Source organism: Heterodontus francisci, chromosome 37 (assembly GCF_036365525.1).
Source record: "Heterodontus francisci isolate sHetFra1 chromosome 37, sHetFra1.hap1, whole genome shotgun sequence".
Taxonomy (NCBI): Eukaryota; Metazoa; Chordata; class Chondrichthyes; order Heterodontiformes; family Heterodontidae; genus Heterodontus; species Heterodontus francisci.
Genome location: NC_090407.1, coordinates 21901915 through 21920720, shown reverse-complemented (window position 1 = coordinate 21920720; position 18806 = coordinate 21901915). Strand labels below are relative to the sequence as shown.

General features: G+C 48.7%; 1 protein-coding gene across 3 annotated transcripts; it reads left to right on the top strand.

Moving 5' to 3' along the window:
* Positions 1 to 1078: 1078 nt before the first annotated feature.
* On the top strand, positions 1079 to 18569 carry mfn2 (mitofusin 2). Of its 3 annotated transcripts, none has more exons than XM_068017269.1 (18): positions 1079 to 1169; positions 2199 to 2377; positions 3089 to 3224; positions 3693 to 3855; positions 4515 to 4639; positions 7869 to 7977; positions 8158 to 8265; positions 9178 to 9331; positions 9955 to 10022; positions 10236 to 10357; positions 10629 to 10755; positions 10901 to 11005; positions 12042 to 12144; positions 12997 to 13217; positions 13695 to 13850; positions 15164 to 15360; positions 15866 to 16000; positions 16347 to 18569. In XM_068017269.1, exons 2-18 carry the CDS (start codon positions 2203 to 2205, stop codon positions 16414 to 16416), a joined length of 2274 nt encoding a protein of 757 aa, XP_067873370.1. In that variant the 5' UTR covers positions 1079 to 1169; positions 2199 to 2202; the 3' UTR covers positions 16417 to 18569. The 3 variants fall into 3 exon arrangements, with proteins under 3 accessions (XP_067873370.1, XP_067873371.1, XP_067873372.1); XM_068017270.1 differs by having other exon boundaries at positions 1079 to 1226; XM_068017271.1 differs by having other exon boundaries at positions 1118 to 1137.
* Positions 18570 to 18806: the final 237 nt, after the last annotated feature.

The window sequence follows — 18806 nt, the reverse complement described above, 5'->3', positions numbered from 1 at the left end:
AGGTAGATAAGGATGGAACCAGGTGAGAGCAGTCCCACCCAGCTGCACAATAGTTAAGAGGCATTGGAGGAGGATAGTCTGATCAACTGTGTCAAAGACTGCAGATGGGTCGAGAAGAACGAGGAGGAGAAGTTTACCTACATCACAGTCACATAGGATATCATTTGTGACTTTGATAAGAGCTGTTTCGGTACTGTGACAGGGGCAGAAACCTGATTGGAGGGATTCAAACACAGAGTTCCAGGAAAGATAGTTTGCAAGGACAGTGGGGTCAAGGGTTTTCTTTTGAGGAAAGGAGAGATGATCAGCCATGATTGTCTTGAATAGTGGAGCGAGCTCGATGGGCTGAATGGCCTACTCCTGCTCCTATGTTCCTATGATGGCAGATTTAAAAAGGGAGAACACCTGAAGAGAAAGAACTGTTTACTACATCAGCTAATGTAAGAACCAGGAGGGGAAGCTGAGTAGTCAGCAGTTTAGTGGGAAAAGGATCAAGGGAGCAGGAAGGAGGTGGATCTCATGGGCAAGACTAGAGAAAGATACGATTTCAGGACGAGGGCAAGGGGAAGCATTATTGAAAGTTTGGACCAGGTGAGCTTGTGGAAGAGAGGAATGCGGCAGAGGCAGCTGATCCGATAGTCTTGATCTTAGTGACAAGCCCATGACCTCCTCGCATTTATAGTTGGAGGTGAGGAGATAGGGGAGAGGGGGTTTTAAAAGATGACTTGCAGGAAAGAAGATGGGGGTTATCTTTGTGTTCCAGAATGATCCTGGAATAGGGAGCAGTTTTAGCATCCAAGAATGGGACCCAATAGTGATTTATGTGGTCCAACCAGATCTGGCGGGGGATGACTAAATCAGTTGTCCACCATATCCTTTCAAGTTTGCATCGCTTGGACTTAAGGGAGTGGAGGTGAGAACCTACCAGGGGAAAAGAACATAAAATATAAAAAAATCCTCTTTTACTATAACTCCCTTATTCTCCCCATTCTACCCTCTCCATCTCCAATTCGCCTGTGACAGACCTATGCGAGTCGCGGGTTGATGACGCAGCGTGCATCTGGCGCGGGTTGATGACGCGCGTCGGCCCTTGTAGTTTGGCGAAGCAGCGGTGGCTGCAGCGCGGCAGTGGATCAGGCAAGACCTGCCCCCGCTAGAACAGCTGAAGGGTAGGCCCGATCCCGCTTAGAGCGGCTGAAGTGTAGGCCCGGCCCTGGCGACATCGGGTAAAGTGCATGACCGGACTGGAGGTCCGAGCCTCGGCGCAAGGTCACTGTCTTCCGCCGCCCGGAGCGGGGTCTGAGCCCGGACTCTCCGGTGCCAAGTCGCGGTGGAAGTTAAACCGGAGGTCCCGGGCTCAGTTTAAAGCGCTGCAAGGTCCAGCGCCAGACCGTGGACTCGGGAGTCGTTCTCCCCCACCCGACTCCGTTTACCAATCGCCTTTCCCCTCCCCGGGCACTGCCCCGGCCCCCCTGCTTCGCTGGAGAGTGCCCCCCACCCCCCCAATTCTCCGGCCTCGCTGGACAGTGCCCACCCCCCAATCCCCCGGCCTCGCTGGACAGTGCCCCCCCCCCCCCCCCCAATCCCCTGGCCTCGCTGGACAGTGCCCACCCCCCAATCCCCCGGCCTCGCTGGACAGTGCCCCCCCCAATCCCCTTGCCTCGCTGGACAGTGCCCCCCCCCCAATCCCCTGGCCTCGCTGGACAGTGCCCCCCCCCCCCAATCCCCCGGCCTCTCTGGACAGTGCCCCCCCAATCCCCCGGCTTCGCTGGACAGTGCCCCCCTCCGCAATCCCCCGGCCTCGCTGGACAGTGCCCCCCCCCCCCCCCCCAAATCTCCCGGCTTCACTGGACAGTGCCCCCCACCCCCCCCAATCCCCCGGCTTCGCTGGACAGTGCCCCCCCCCCCAAAATCCCCTGGCTTCGCTGGACAGTGCCCCCCCCCCCCACCGGCCTCGCTGGGATACTGATCCCTCTTTGGATGTTGCCTGTCCTCCCCAACACCCTTCCCCTGCTAAGTATAGCCAGTCATGTCTTTATGTTCCAGTATGAATTCTACCTGGAATTGCCAATATTCCTCATTGTTTGAGATGATCCAGTTTGCGAGGTTCAGTGGCCACAGGTTTGTGACAGGGGAGCCGGGTGCTATGTGACAGGGGAGCTTGGTGTTTCTATCTCACGTGTCTCTCGTTATTTCAGTGCCATGTCCCTGATGTTCTTCCGCTCACACCCAGTTGTAGTTGGTAAGAAAGACAAGCGTCTGATGGCTGAGGTAAACGCTTCTCCGCTCAAACACTTTGTCACGGCTAAGAAGAAAATCAATGGAATCTTTGAGCAGCTCACAGCCTATATCAAGGAGAGCGCTGCATTCCTCAAAGGTGGGTAGTGATCTTTGCTGGACGAAGCAGGAAGTGTGCGCATGAATAGCTGACCAGTCCTGGGATATGGCGATTACACTTTGGGCTTTTCTTCACCCGCTGCATACCCCCATCACCTCAGAATGGTAACACTCCTGCTCCTCCCTGCATTTTGGATAATCAACTCAGTCAGAAAATGGAAAGGTAGTGGGTAATGAGTATCATGCAGTAATCAAACTTACCATTTAGAAACTGGACAGATTGCTGAATCAGAGATACAAATCGACACCCACAGCCTTGCAACTTTTTTCACCAACACGGCTGTAATTTACCTTCTTCCTGACCCGCCCTAGTCTCCACCTTGTGAAATGGTTTCTTGTGCAGTTCCTATTCCTCATGAACAGGAAATCAAACTGATGCCTCGAGGGTCTCTGGTTTGCACAGGGGGAAGGTGGACCTTGCATTTGCGTAGATTGCCTTTGATCAAATTAATCATCCAATAATAATGCTTTGTTACTTGAAATGACATGGAACATCCTGAATCAAACTTCCATGTCACCGTGACTGGGCATTGTGCAGCTCTCTGGGACCCCAATTACGGAGCTGTGTACATTTACGCACATCCACCTGTTCATTTCCAAACATGAGCACCGTGTTGGACCTGGGCTGCGTTCCAGGATTCCATAAATAGGATGCCATAACTTGATCTCTGTTCCTTTCCCTATTCCACAGAGACATACCAGAATGGAGAGCTGCACCCAATCACCACAGAGGAGCAGGTGCTGGAGGTGACAGGTTATCTCTCAAAGGTTGGAGGAATCAGTGAAGTGCTGGCACGGCGTCACATGAAGGTGGCTTTTTTTGGCAGGTAAGTCACATCCTGCACGCGACTGTGCGAATTCCATCCCAGGTGCTGTCCCCGGTCTCCGGCGGTCCCGGCCCTGTGCTGTCCCCGGTCTCCGGCGGCCCCGACCCTGTGCTGCCCCCCGGTCTCCGGCGGTCCCGGCCCTGTGCTGCCCCCCGGTCTCCGGCGGTCCTGGCCTTGTGAAGCCCTTGGTTTCTCCTGCAGATTGCTGTTGGTGTCTCAGTGAATGATGTTTGACAGCAGGCTATGGTCATGAGTTTTGCACCTTCCCGGTGAGATTCGAATTTGCACGATGCTGGGTTGATTTGTTTGCAATGCCCTTGAACCTGCTTTCGCTGATGCTGGTTCTATGGTGCATTACCTGCTCCCACTACCGTTAGTCTGTGGGTATGGTTCTCACTCTCCCTGGCATTGCAGGGCACATTAGCCACTCTGCCAATTCGTGATGGGTTGAATTAATTTTGTTTGCAGGACAAGCAATGGAAAAAGCAGTGTGATCAACGCTATGCTATGGGACAAAGTCCTGCCTTCGGGAATTGGCCACACCACCAACTGTTTCCTACGTGTGGAGGGCTCAGACGGGAACGAGGCCTATCTGCTCACGGACGAGTCTGAGGAGAAACGAAACATCAAGGTTAGACGGTATTGACATTCTGAGACAGGAAAATCAGTGCAGAAGATCTGAGGACTGAGCTTGGTTGTGTAAAGCAGGCTTAGGGTTTGGAGTGAATATCTGGGGGTTGGAGTGCATTAGTCACAATGGGAAATGGGAAACGTTGGGAGCGGGGATTTATCAAATGATGGGCAGGGGGAATGCTGGAGGCAGTCAGGGTTTCCAGTCACACACTGTTATAGATTTGTTTGAATGTGACTATGAAAGAATTGCTTGAGGTCCTCTTTCTCTGTTGCCGTCCCAGTGGTTAATTCCCTGCCCCGTTCTGTCGGGTAAGGTGGCTGATGGGAGCGGTGCCACAGAAGGCAACAGGTACAGTTGCTAATCCCTTCCCCTTCCACCAACTTACTGGGTGTTTGACCTTAGCTGTGGTCTAGTGAAGCCAGGGGGCTCCGTGGGCCAGTCTTGTGTGTCTCTGACTAGCTGAAGCAGTGCTCAGACACACCATGGAACAGGTCAGCTGACTGTCAGTAGCCCCTGCGGAAGCGCTGAGTGTCCCATTGAGGTCAGAACAGTGGGAGGATGTGGGCTGGGCTCTGAAACCCAGGCTGAGGCCTTTACCATGGTATGAATTAATTCATTTAAACAACTGTCATTAGAGTTTCTTGTGTCTCCTATAGACTGTGAATCATTTGGCTCACGCCCTTCACCAGGATGAGCAACTCACCGCGGGTAGTCTCGTCTCTGTCATGTGGCCCAAGATGAAGTGTGCTTTACTGCGAGACGATCTGGTGCTGATGGACAGGTATGAAAGAGTGTCCTGGGGGGAACCTTAGCTCAACCCAGGCTCAATATAATGACTGGAATCCTGACCCGTGCTATGTAATTAATGGGATTCTTTCCCATGCTGTGTAATTACTGGGATCTTGTTCCATACCGTGTGTTTTTTGTATTCGTTCATGGGATGTGGGTGTCACTGGATAGGCCAGCGTTTATTACCCATCCCTGATTGCCCTCGAGAAGGTGATGATGAGCTGCCTTCTTGAACCGCTGCAGTCCTTGGGGTGTAGGTACCCCAACTGTACTATTAGGAAGGGAGTTCCAGGGTTTTGACCTGGCGATAGAGAAGGACGGCGATATAGTTCCAAGTCAGGATGGTGTGTGACTTGGAGGGGAACTTGCAGGTGGTGGTATTTCCATGCGTTTGGGTGGTAGAGGTCACAGGTTTTGAAGGTGCTATTGAAGGAGATATGGTAAGTTGCGGCGTTGCTTCTTGTAGATGGTACACACTGCTGCCACTGTGCATCGATGCTGAAGGGAGTGAATGTGGTTGGGGTGCCAGTCAAGCAGGCTGTTTTGTCCTGGGTGGTGTTGAACTTCTTGAGTGTTTTTGGAGCTGTACCCATGAGGAGAGTATTCCATCACACTCCTAATTTGTGCCTTGTAGTTGGTGGACAGGGTTTGGGGAGTCAGGAGGTGAGTTACTCGCCACAGAATTCCCAGCCTCTGACCTGCTCTTGTATTTATATACCTGCACAGTATTTATATGACTATTCCAGATCAGTTTTTGGTCAATGGTAACCCCCAGGATGTTGATCGTGGGGGATTCAGTGATGGTAATGCCATTGAACATCAAGGGGAGAGGGTTAGATTTTCTCTTATTTGAGATGGTTGTAGTCTGGCACTTGTGTGGCGCGACTGTTACTTGCCACTTATCAGCCCAAGTCTGGATGTTGCCCAGATCTTGCTTCATCTGGACATGGGCTGCTTCAGTATCTGAGGAGTTGTGAATGGTGCAATCATCAGCGAACATCTCCACTTCTGACCTTATGATGGAGGGAAGGTCATTGATGAAGCAACTGAAGATGGTTGGGCCTAGGACACTACCCTGAGGAACTCCTGCAGTGATGTTCTGGGACAGTATAACTTTATGACATCATTGAGGATGGGGATATTTGTGGAGCCTGCTCCTCCTGTCAGTTGTTTAATTGTCCACCACCATTCACGACTGGATGTGGCAGGTCTGCAGAGCTTAGATCTGATCCATTGGTTATGGGATCGTTTAGCCCTGCCTATTGCATGCTGCTTCAGCTGTTTGGCATGTAAGTAGTCCTGTGTTGTAGCTTCACCAGGCTGATACCTCATTTTTAGGTATGTCTGGTGCTGCTCCTGGCATCCCCCCCCCCCCTCCCCCCGCACTCTTCATTGAACATTGAACTTCATTCGTTGGTCCCCTGTGTTAGGTGGAATGACTGAAATGATCACTCGACACCTCAGGTCTGTGGTTCATTCACTAAGCAGTCTTTATTTTTACACTGGTGGGGAGACAATCTCTACTGGTCAAACCAGGAGACTTCTTCACAGATACAAAGATTCATGTGATATTTATCCTTCATGTTACATTGATTGTGATGCATTTCTTTAAACTTCTCCAATCACAGCTAAAGCATGTACACTTGGGCTCCGCCCATATTACTAATATAGCTTTTTGACAGTTTGTCCATATTTTGCTGGTATAGCAGTGGCTGTTGTTCCACTTGGTGCCTTTCTCAAAAACATGTTTTCCTCATCTATTTTTGCGAGCCTGACCCTCAAAGCAATCATGTCTACTTTTTGTTCCCATTCTTCCCATCTGTCTCCTTTGGGGTCAACAGTTGTCTAGTATTTTGATTAATTGCTGTTAATGTCAGCAGTTATCAGTCCTATAGTTAATCTTCTGATTCTTAGCAGCTTGGAACTTATAATGTTTAAATGTCCCCCTTCACCTGGTTTGATGGTAATGGTAAAGTGGGGGGGGATATGCTGGGCCATGAGGTTACAGATTATGGTTGAATACAATTCTGTTGCTGATGATGGCCCACAGGACCTCATGGATGCCCAATTTTGAGTTGCTTGATCTGTTTGAAATCTATCCCATTTAGTACAGTGGTAGTGCCACATAACATGATGGGGGGTATTCCCAATGTGAAAACGGGACTTCATCTCCGCCGGGACTGTGTGGTGGTCACTCATGTTCCCTCACCACCTGCCGCAGACCCATTCTAGCAGCATGTCCTGTAGGGCTCGGCCAGTAGTGGTGCTACGGAGCCACTCTTGGTAATGGACATTGAAGTCCCCCACCCAGAGTACATTTTGTCCCCTTACTACCCTCAGTGCTTCTTCCAATTGGTGTTCAACATGGAGAAACACTGATTCGTCAGTTGAGAAGGGGGAGGGGAGTGTACATGGTAATCAGCAGGAGGTTTCCTTGTCCATGTCTGACCTGATGCCAGGAGACTTCATGGGGTCCGGAGTCAATGTTGAGGGCTCCCATGGCAACTCCATCCCAACTGTATACCACTGTGTTGCTACCTCTGGTGGATCTGGATCTGTCATGGTGGTGGGACAGGACGTACCCAGGGATGGTGATGGCTGGGACATTGTCTGTAAGGTATGTTTCTGTGAGTATGACTTTGTCAGGTTGTTGCTTGACTAGTCTGTGGAACAGCTCTCCCAATTTTGGCACAAGCCCCCAGATGTTAGTATGCAGGACTTTGCAGGATCGACAGGGCTGAGTTTGTCATTGTCGTTTCCAGTGCTTAGGTTGATGCCGTGTGGTCTGTCTGGTTTCGTTCCTTTTCTTAGTCTTTGTAGCGGTTTGATACAACTGAGTGGCTTGCTCTGCCATTTCAGAGGGTATTTAAGAGTCAACCACATTGCTGTGGGTCTGGAGTCACACGTAGGCCAAACTGGGTAAGGACAGCAGATTTCCTTCCCTAAAGGACATGAGTGAACCAGATGGGTTTTTACAACAATTGACAATGGTTTCATGGTCACCATTAGATTAGCTTTTAATTCCAGATTTATTAATTGAATTCAACTTTCACCATCTGCCGTGATGGGATTCAAACCCATGTCCACAGAGCATTAGCCTAGGCATTTGGATTACTAGTCCAGTGTCATTACCACTAGTCCACTGCCACCTCCAGTGATTACTGGGATCCTGCCCCGTGCTGTGTAATTACTGGGATCCTCTCTCATTTTCTGTCTCCCAGTCCCGGGATTGATGTAACCACAGAGCTGGACAGCTGGATCGATAAATTCTGCCTGGATGCCGATGTGTTTGTGTTGGTGGCGAACTCTGAATCAACATTAATGCAGACGGTGAGTGACCAAGACCCCGTTGCGTAGGGGCGGGCGGTGAGCGAAACCCCGTCGCGTAGGGGCGGGCGGTGAGCGAAACCCCGTCGCGTAGGGGCGGGCGGTGAGCGAAACCCCGTCGTGTATGGGCAGACTGCAATAACTGAGCTCAGATGGAGTTTAACCCCATATTTTCTGTCTCAGGAGAAGCAGTTCTTTCACAAAGTCAACGAGCGATTGTCACAACCCAACATTTTTATCCTCAATAACCGCTGGGATGCATCTGCGTCGGAGCCAGAGTACATGGAAGAGGTGAGTGGTGAGGGATGGGCGCTCTATAACAAGCTGTGGGATTGGTTGTGTGAGGCTCTGAGCACATCATGTGGATGTGGCACTGGCAGGTATACGGATGACAGGTGGGAGACTCTGGGTTTCATCTGCATTGTGAAACCGGCTGCATTTGGAGCCAGTGAATCACGTATTCTTATATTTGACCCATCGTGTCTGTGCCTGCTGTTTGAAAGAGCTATCCAGTTGTTTCCACTTCCCTGCTCTGCACCCATAGCCCTACATATTTGTCCTTTTCAAGTGTTTATCCAATTCCCTTTTGAAAGTTACTAATGAATCTGCTTCCACCACCCTTTCAGGTTGCGCATTTCAGATCACAGCAACTTGCTAAGTTTAAAAAACGAAGTTTCTTCATGTCGCCCCTAGTTTGTTTGCCAATTAATTTAAATCTGTTTCCTCTGATTACTGCCCCCGCTGCCACTGGAAACAATTTCTCCTTATTTACTCTTGGCTAAATCCCTCATGATTTTGAACCTTGATCAAATCTCCTCTTAAACTTCTCTGCTCCAAGGAGAACAGCCCCAAATTCTTTGAAGTGGTTGCCCTGACGGCAAATGTTGTAAATTCATGCAGCAGAGGAGTCCCAGGGGAGTCGCCACACTCAGCTCAGCGGAGGTGCCTAACCAGCTGCCAGTGCCAAGGGATTGGGGGAGGAAACGTACATCTCAGAGTCGTGTTGATGTCTGTGTGAATTGCCACTCTGTATGTGACTGACACTGGATGCTCTGCAGTGAAACCTAAATGATTAAAGGGTTAGCTGGGATGTTACCCAACACTGGCTGGGGCCTCGTTTATTTTGGTGCTTTTCTTCAATCAGCGACTGAGCATTGTTTGAGTGTAATGTAAATTAAGCAGCACTTCTTTCCACGGCGGCAGGTGCGTCAGCAGCACATGGAACGCTGCACCAGCTTCCTAGTGGACGAGTTGGGAGTGGTGGATCGAGCTCAGGCCACAGATCGCATCTTCTTTGTATCAGCCAAAGAGGTTCTGAACGCTCGCATCCAGAAAGCACAAGGGATGCCAGAAGGAGGTATGAGGGAGGCATACAGGAACAATGAATCCTGGGCAAGGGAGTCTGATTTGTATTTATCCCATATCTGTCCACATTTGTAAGTGACTGATTTTCCATGGTAAATGACCTCTGACTTATCCTCAAAGGTCAGCGGGTTACTAAACCCGGAATGTAGAACGGAGTAAAACTGGACAGGGATCACTGTATGTCATGCTTGATTTTAAGATCTGTGCAGAGCCTAGTGAGCAAAAGTTCATGGACTGCTGAGCAGAGCACATGCTGGTTGGCTATTTCACTGAAGAGGGTAGCATAATCGAGCCTGATCTGTCCTCACCCAACATGCACACAAACGCCATCTGCAGCAGGAGTCACTTGGTGTCGATCAGGAGTGGGGTCATTCCCTCCCAAACCCAGAGACACTGAGGCCAATTGCTAACTCAGGACCTGGGATCGGGGCAGAGCTTTAAAAATTGGAAACGTCAGTTATTAGACTGAAATAATTAGATGACTTAGACCCTGGGTCTCTTGGGTTGTGGATCTTTTCCCAGTCCTATCTCTGCCAGTTTAAGCTGTAAGGTCTGAGAATCTGCAAGTCTGAATGAGAGAAATGGTGCAACTCATGCTGTTTATGTTTTGAACAGGTGGAGCACTGGCTGAGGGATTCCAGGGGAGAATGTTCGAGTTCCAGAACTTTGAGCGACGTTTTGAGGTGAGTCTGTGCTGAGTGAAAGGGCTGATATATAGCTTTCACTGAATGTATAGAAGGGCCTTCATTCATAAAATTTTTAGTCTTCTGTGTAAGAATGCTTCTGATCAAAGCTCACTTCCCTGTGCGCTGTTCTTGGTATGGGGTTGAAGGGTTTAAACTGATTCCTACAATACCCGTCCTTCCATTCCTCTGTTTTCTGAATACTTTCTGCAGGAATGTATCTCTCAGTCGGCAGTGAAGACCAAGTTTGAGCAACACACAGTCCGTGCCAAGCAGATCTCAGAGGCCCTGCGGCGAATCATGGATTCCGTGCATGTTTCTGCCACAGAGCAGAGGTGCGTACTGAGAGCAGGGCACTCGCGTATGTCAAGTAATGCCTGAAGTTTATGTTGATGTATCAACGGGTTGCCCATTTTATACCCCTCCCTTCTGATTGGGCCCTTCCATCCACTGGGGGGATCAGGGGGAACACCAGGAATAAAAGGAACCAAAAACTATAATGGAAACTACTTTGTACAATAAAATAACAGTGTCCTTCAGACCTCAGTCCATACACTGAGGTTTGGGTTTAGCTGAGGTTGGGACTGACCTTTAACCTTGTTGCAGGGTGCATTGCCTGCAGCAGAGAGAGGAGCGAATGGATCGATTGGAGTTTATAGACAATCAGTTGGATTTACTGACCCAGGATTGTAAAGCCAAAATCAAACAGATTACTGAGGAGGTGGAGCGGCAGGTGAGAGTACAAACTGCTCGGCTAGCTTAGCACTGTGGCTGGGTGAACGTGATTTAATGTTCACTGGTGTATTTTCTCTGCTCCAAGTTTTTGGACCTGCTGCTAAGTCTGGCCTGGCTGTTTCATTCTGTTTCCTGTGTTTCAGGTCTCAAATGCAATGGCTGAAGAAATTCGTCACCTTTCCACGTTGGTGGATGATTTCCAAATGGATTTTCACCCCTCCCAGGTGGTGCTTAGAGTCTACAAGAGTGTGAGTATTGGTGTCAGAGGGTGAGCAGATTGATCTCTGGGCTCAAACTTCCAGCATCAGAGTCACCCTGTGCCCCTTGGTGAATCTGGGATTCTCCAGGCGTGTTTGTTTGTCTGTGCGGTCAGTTGATGTGAAAGATTTGTCCCACTGTTCACGTGAGAAACTGCCACTTACTGAAAGGTGGCTGTGAGCCAGCCCAACACCACCTCTCTACCCCCATCTCTTCCTCCCCGACACTTTCAACCCTGAGAAGCTGGTGGAAGGTGTAATTAGTGGGCTCAGGATTGTAACAGAGCAGATATTTTTGACGAATGCTTTAAAGCATTGTGGGTGACCCGAGTCTGCTTGTTAAATCAGCCCCTCACTCTGCTTCATTCATCCCCAGTCACAATTCAGCTGGTAGTCAGAGCAGAAAATGAATCGTCGGAATTTCTTTATTGGAAAGCTTAGTGAAGGGCTGAGGATGAGGCAGTAGGCCAGGCAAATTGGGAAGCAGTGTTAGATGATGTCACGTTTGGGTTATAAAAGTCTGGAGGTTGCAGGAGGGAGGGGGAGACTGAGGGAGGGAAGGGGTTCCACAGTTTTGAAGTCTTGAGAGAGAATGAGTTTGAGTAGGAGGTGAATTGAATCTTGGTTTCAACACAGTGAGATGCGGGAAAGCAACTGTGTGTGTGTAGGACAGGAGATCTGAAACTTGCAAGGGCCAAGAGGAAGGTTCAGAGATTACCAATCTTAACAGGATCAAATCGGAAACCAGTGTAGGAGCCGGATTCGTCGGGGGAAGAGACTTCACTAAACTGTCAGCAAGGAACTGGATGATTACTGCATTCAGTCTCTCTGCAGAGGAAGTAAGACTGGACTTGGGGACACATCTGAACTATTGGGTCTCGGGGGCTAAATCTGAAGGAATTGCTTCAATTTAGGGTACTGTAGGTCATCCTTTCTCTTAGTTCATTCCACTCTGTAGGTCATCCTTTCTCTTAGTTCATTCCACTATCTTCTAAATGTCTTTATCTTTGTTTCTCCATTCTTACAGGAGCTTCACAAACACCTTGAGGAAGGACTTGGGCGCAACATGTCTGAGCGTTGCTCTGTCACCATTACAACCAGCCTGCAGAAAACACAGCAGGAAATGATCGGTCAGTGCTGGACAATTGGTCCTTTCACAGTGTAACAGTCAGGAAATGTAACCAACCTCAGATATGTACCAATAACGAGCATTGACCCCTGCTACAAACTGCAGCTTTGGGCTGTTTTTGCTTTAATTTCCCCTAAGGGTGAAAGAGTCTCCAGTCCTGCTTCCTGTTCATCCAGCCTATCCTCCAGCAGCAACTGCAGCTTGTGTTCACATAACTACGGTCCCAGGGCTGCTCACAAATCAAAATGGGAGGGAACGGGGAGCGGAGACCAAAGGGGTTTTTAAAGGCGAGAGAGAAGTGGTGAGACGGGATTTTGGGGGAATGTGGGAGCGAGATTGCGCAAGGCCTTTCTACCAATGGCAGGGCAAAGTGAGGGGGGTATGCAGACAGTCAGAATCGGTGGACTGGAGGACCCTGGGGATGGGGGGGGTAGGTGCAGGCTGGTTGCCTATATCTATGGCAGGGCAGGATGAGTGATTTGAGACGTGACTGTGGGGTAAGTGTGTAGCATGCTTGGGAGGCTGATGGATGGAGGTTTCCTTGCCTCGTGTCTGTAGACTGATGAAGATCAATTACCATGATTAGTCAACAAGTCCGTTATTGATGTATTGTGACTGGTAGAACGTGAGCGAGATGGGGCATGGTCTTTTCTCAACTACATTTCTGATATTCCTATTCAGGATTTCATGTGTTTGGGGGCAGGTGTCAGAGTGAGTGGCGCTGATGGGCGAACAGTCTGGTGCAGTGTGGTACAGGGCCTTGTGTTTGTTGGTTGTGGGAACCTTGAAGCCCCTTTCAGTGGATGATCTTGTAATGATTTCTCTCTTTCTCCATCCAACTCCCCCCTTCCAGACAATCTGCGGCCCCTGCTGCCACCCACGGAGAGAGGCCAGATAGACGTCCATGTACCCCGTCAGTGCTTCAGTCTCAGCTATGACCTGAACTGCGACCGGCTTTGTGCAGACTTCCAGGAGGACATCGAGTTCCACTTCTCGCTCGGATGGACGATGCTTGTCAACCGCTTCCTGGGCCCAAAGAATAGTCGCAGGGCGCTGGCAGGTTACAATGACCAGGTAAAACAAAGAGGGAAACAGATTATCTGGTCATTATTACATTGCTGGTTGTTGGCTTTTAGTGAAGTTGGTTGAAGGATAAATATTGGCCAAGGCGCAAGGAAGAGCTCCCCTGCTTTTCTTCAAAATGGTTCCATGGGATTTTTTATATCCACCTGAAAGGGCACATGGGGACTTGGTTTCAAGTCTCACCCAAAAGATGGCACTTCTGACAGTGCAGCACTCCCTCAGTAGTGCACTGGGAGTGTCACTGTAGATTATGTGTTCAAGTCTCTGGAATGGGACCTGAACCCATGAACTTCTGACCCAGAGGCAAGGCTGCTACCACTGAGCCACGGCTGACGCCAGTGAGATTGGTGGCGGTTGGTTCCTCCCTGGCTTTTCCGTATCTGATTGGTGCATTGGGTGATCTCAGAGGTTAGTGCCTGGTTGTGGGCAGTCTAATTTCTGCTGATTCTTGGTCTCCTGTGTCTCTAGGTGCCACGGCAACTACCCATTACCCCAGTCAGCACCAGCTTACCACCCTTACCCCAGGGATCCATGACCCAGGAAGAACTCATGGTTTCCATGGTAACCGGATTGGCTTCATTAACTTCGCGGACATCAATGGGAATAATCGTGGTCGGGGGTGTGGTAAGTGATAGCTGTTTACCCTTCAGCATCTGGTACAGTGATCTCTGCCAGATCGTACAGTCAGCCGCTGGTGTTGGAGTGATGTAGGTCTGAATGGCAGCCCATCTGTGTAACTACATAGAGTCATAGGGTCATCTACTATAAGCAGTGCTGATGGACAGGACAGTGTGGCATTGCTGGCACCATGAGGGGTTGAAGAGGAGTCAGTTTCAGGAAGCTAAAGAGAAACACTAACGTATTCATTTGGCACCAGCTCGCAGCCTCAGGACATCCCAAAGTGCATCAGGATCAACAAATTACTTCTGAAGTGCAGTCACTTTAGTATAGACTAATATGGCAGCCAATGTGGACACAGCACAAGATCCTACAGACAGCACATGAAGTGAATGATCAGTTAATTTGTTTTGGTCGTGTTAGATTGAGGGAGGAATGTGCCACGGACCCTTCTTACCCAATTAGGTAGGACCTCAGCTTAGTGTGTCATCTGAAAGATTGGTCCTGCGACCTTTGATGCTGCACTCCCTCTGTTCCGCACTGAGTGTCGGCCAGTGTCCTCTCTGGAGGGTTGGGTCCACAACTTCCTGACTGGAGAGGAGAGAGTGCTACCATAGGGCAACATCGGCACCTCGAAATTACCCAAGTGTATTGCAGTGCTGGGAGATGTTTCATAGTTTAAAGGCCACACCTGTCATTGACTTGTTCTGTAGTGGTTGGTTAGAGCTGGAAGGTTACTAGGTCACCTGACTGAGGCCATTATTATGAATGGTTCTAATATAAATAGTGATGGATTGTTTCCACTGATCAATGTGAGGGTATCAAGTGCCCAAACTTAAAATAATCACAAAGAATGAAAAAAGACAGTTAGTTGAAGTGGAATCCACAAACCCTTTTAAAAAGAAATGAGGCAGTTGCTAAAAAACCAGTAATAATGGGTACGAGGAGCAAACAGGAGTGGGATTAGATCATGGCGACAGATATCGACACAGACATGATTGGTGTCTGACTGAAACATTCTACAGTCTACGTTCTCTGGTTGCTCAGATAGTGGACACTGTGGGTGCTCCCAAGTACAGTCTGCTGTCTCACCCTTGCTTCTGGCTGAGTGCTGCTGCATGAGCCCCCCTTGCCAAGCTGCCTGTCTGGTCTGCCTTTGGTGAATATAAATGAACAGAAACACTGTGGCTTCCTTGTAACTGAATCCCAGGTACTTTGGTTGGAATGCTGCGCCAAGGTAGATAAACCTACATTTTTTTATGTTGAATGGTGGAAGGGGTTTGGAGAAATGTGACCGCCTTGTCTGATTTGTGTGTCAGGTGTGGAAAGCAGTCGGCTGGCGGCTGATTGCATTGAGCCTGGGGATGTATGGCCTCCTGTATGTGTACGAGCGTTTGACGTGGACGACCAGAGCCAAAGAAAGAGCCTTCAAACGTCAGCTTGTAGATTATGCTGCTGAAAAGCTGCAGCTCATTGTTGGTTACACTGGATCCAACTGCAGCCATCAGGTGCAACAGTAAGTGGGGGAATGGGGGGAGTATCGGGCTCAATGTGGAGAGAGGACGCCCCTCCCTTTCCTGCTTCATACACACCCTCCTATTTCTAAACACCGGCTGTTCCCTTCAATCTTCAAAATATCCCTCTCTGATTTCTTAACACCCAATGGCTGTGAAGGCACTGACTCTTGCGGGGATATAATGCTGTAGTGTCACCAGCAAGTACCCCTCCTAGATGGCTGTTGTTCACTTGTGGGACTAGACAGTGAATTTTGGTAGGATATTCCACTATTGAAGGCATCACAGTGAAGCCTGATCCGACTTCACTCGTCACCTCCACTTGCAGCTTCCAACAGGGATCAGTGGATAGTGATCAGCAGGACCCTGACTGACCTGTTTTCTCATTCACTGTCCCCCATCACTCCCTGCCCCTGCCACGTTTTGTTATTGTCACAGTAAATATATAGTTTTATGTGTCTGTACCTCCCTTTCACTGTGCCTCTGTCTCCATTCCTCCCTCTGTAGGGAGCTGACCGGAACATTTGCCCAGCTGTGTCAGCAAGTGGATGTAACACGGCAGAACCTGGATGAGGAGATTAAGGATCTAAATAAGAAGATTGAATTGCTGGACTCATTGCAGAGCAAAGCCAAGCTGCTCAGGTGCGTACCTATTGGCATCGGCAAAATGAATGGCAAATGTTGGCAGGTGCCTAGGGACTGTGATCTACCACATGGTGGATTTCTGACTCGAGCATTATGTCTGGGAGCAGGCACCAAGCTTCCTCCAGCTGAAGACGGAAAAAGCACAGGAACCTGAACACACTCCACTCTCAGCTTTGCATTTCTTGATGAAGGTGGCAATGCAGAGTCCCTGGGAGTTGTCAGCTGTTTTTCTTTGGTTGAGGAATGAGGTGTCGCGGTGAGCTGGTCACAGCGCATTGGGTTCCTGGTGGCGGTTCACTGGCTCCTTGATTGCAACTTCTTGTAACTGAGTCATTCTTTGCAGGAACAAGGCAGGCTGGCTGGACAGTGAGCTTAACATGTTCACTCACCAATACCTGGAGCAGAGCAGATGAGGGCGATTGACACGTCTGAGATTGGGAGATGTTTCCACCGCCTGAGACACAAGTCCAGCACTGACCGCCACACCGGGAAAGGGTGGGACGTCGTTGGGATCTTAATTAATTTCTTTCTCAGAATAATTTATAAACACTTGAGAATTGATTTAAAACTGCTTGGGGCTGAATTAATGGTGTTGACCCGCTGACCAGTGTCTGATGTATTAAGCATGATGCACCACAGCACAGAGCAGCCAGCAGGATACCTCCTTCCTTTTATGTCTTTGGTTCAGAACGTGAATCATTTCAGATTCATCTTGCAGCTTGAGCTTGTTGACTGGCACTGGGCACACGCAACTTATCACGTTTTAGGACAGTTCACTCCGAGCTTTCATAGTTCGAGGTACGTGATGCAGGGTGACATGTGGGAGACTTCACTTGTGATCCACAGACTGCTCCTTAATTATGGACAAAACATGGGGTCCTTGCACAGCTGAGAGGTGGGAGTATCTGGAGACTGGAGAATAAACAATTTTCTATGGGTGGGGAAAGACCATCCTCCTCATCCCCCTCCAAAACGCCCCCAAGGCGATTGGATTGTTTTGCACAGATCATCAAATTACAAAGCTTCACCTCGGCAGGAGTGCTGACTGTATCTAATCGGGGCAATTTGTGGCATTTCCTGCTTGTTCATTTTGGCGCTAATCATTTAAATCATCTGTCATTACAGAGAAATAAAGAAGCCAAGACTTGCTTTAATAACCCCCAGATACTGTCAGCGTCTCCAGCTGGTGTACTTGACACCATCCTGGAGCTCAGAAGATGGTGTCTCTGGGTCACCCTCTGCTCACAGTTCATTGTGATGTTTACAATATGAGTTTTAATCCTGGGTTTCAGAGAGAGGTTACAAAGAATTTAAACTTCACAGTATGTGTCACCTGAACCTCTTGATTGGATTCCAGCCTATAACTCACTCCTGGGTATCTGATATTCTAGATTGGGTGTTCTCTGTTTTTAACTGATCTGTGCCCTAAAATGAACTCTTTCTGTTGCTGAGATTTGTGTGGACAGAGGGTGGGCAATGTGCCTGAGCCAAATGTACACCTGGCATGTAATATTGTCCCCAGTCTCTCAATCAGCTGTGCAGTGGAGCAAGCCAGTAACAAAAGGAGAACTGAAACTCAAATCTGAATAGACTTGGGTAATGAGCTTATATGTAAACAAGTGGAAGATACATGCTGTATGGGAAACATTGCCTGTGATTTAATACTAGGTATTGGGAATGGTAAAGGAGAATTCAGATCAGATTATCTGGAAATTAGTAAAGAGAGTATAGTGAATTTTGATTTAGTGCTGATGACATTGGAGTTTCAGAAGATGAAAAGAATAACTTTGTTCTTGCCCTCACCCTGAGTATCGCACCTCCCCCGCACATGCTGTCCAGCCCCCCAGCCTGCACTGAAGAGTATGTCTGGAGATGATGATAATGAGTAAGAAAGTATTGAAGAGTGAGGAACTTTCTGCATTTCACAAGTCACATTCACAAAAGGTTCGGACGTTTGCCCATCGATGTAAATGTAAAGACCAAGGATGCTGAACTCTGGGGATCCTGTGCCTGTGGATTGTCTGTGCAGTGCACTGCGAGGCGTCTTGTTGTTGTGCATCACTTGCATTGACTCCATACACTGTCCCAAAGGGAGGATGAGCATTTAGAACTTTGGACTCCTGCTTGGTAATTGTCATGGTGATCTTATTGCCCCAGCATTATTGAAGGAGGAAATCCTTTACCCTGAGTATTGGTAAATTCTGTGTTTTAAATTTTGCAATGTACTGGGAGAATTGAAAGCTGCATTCATTATGAACTTGTCCAGTTTTGATTACTGCCTGACAACAAAATGCTTTATGTGCATCCAGAATATCAGATTTGACTGTTAACCATGTCCCCAGGTCCACAACCCTGAATCTGTCTCCTGATCACTCATGCAGAAACTTATGTATTCAACACTTTAAACATGAAACAAGTTACTTCAAAACACTGCTTTGATTCATGGTTTTATGCATTTGAATATATTGGCAAGAATAAGATGGAATAAGAACTGAAAATTCTGGAAGTCAGCATCTCGGAGAAAAGACTGGTTAATGATTGAGATATTAAACTGCCTTATCTTTCAGATGCAAGTCCACTTGCTGTCTATATCTATTTTTCCCTAAAGAATGAAGCAGGGGGTCTGGGCTAAGCTGGGTTCCAGTTCTGACGAGTTTGAGCCGTTGCACCAAGTAACAACTGTGCTAGGTACAATTGATGATCCGAGAGCTCAATGCTGATGCTTCCATGTAACAAGGCAACAGAGTGGGTCTACATTTTGGTACTTTCGACAGTATCTATTCAGTTGGATTTGTTTTGAAGA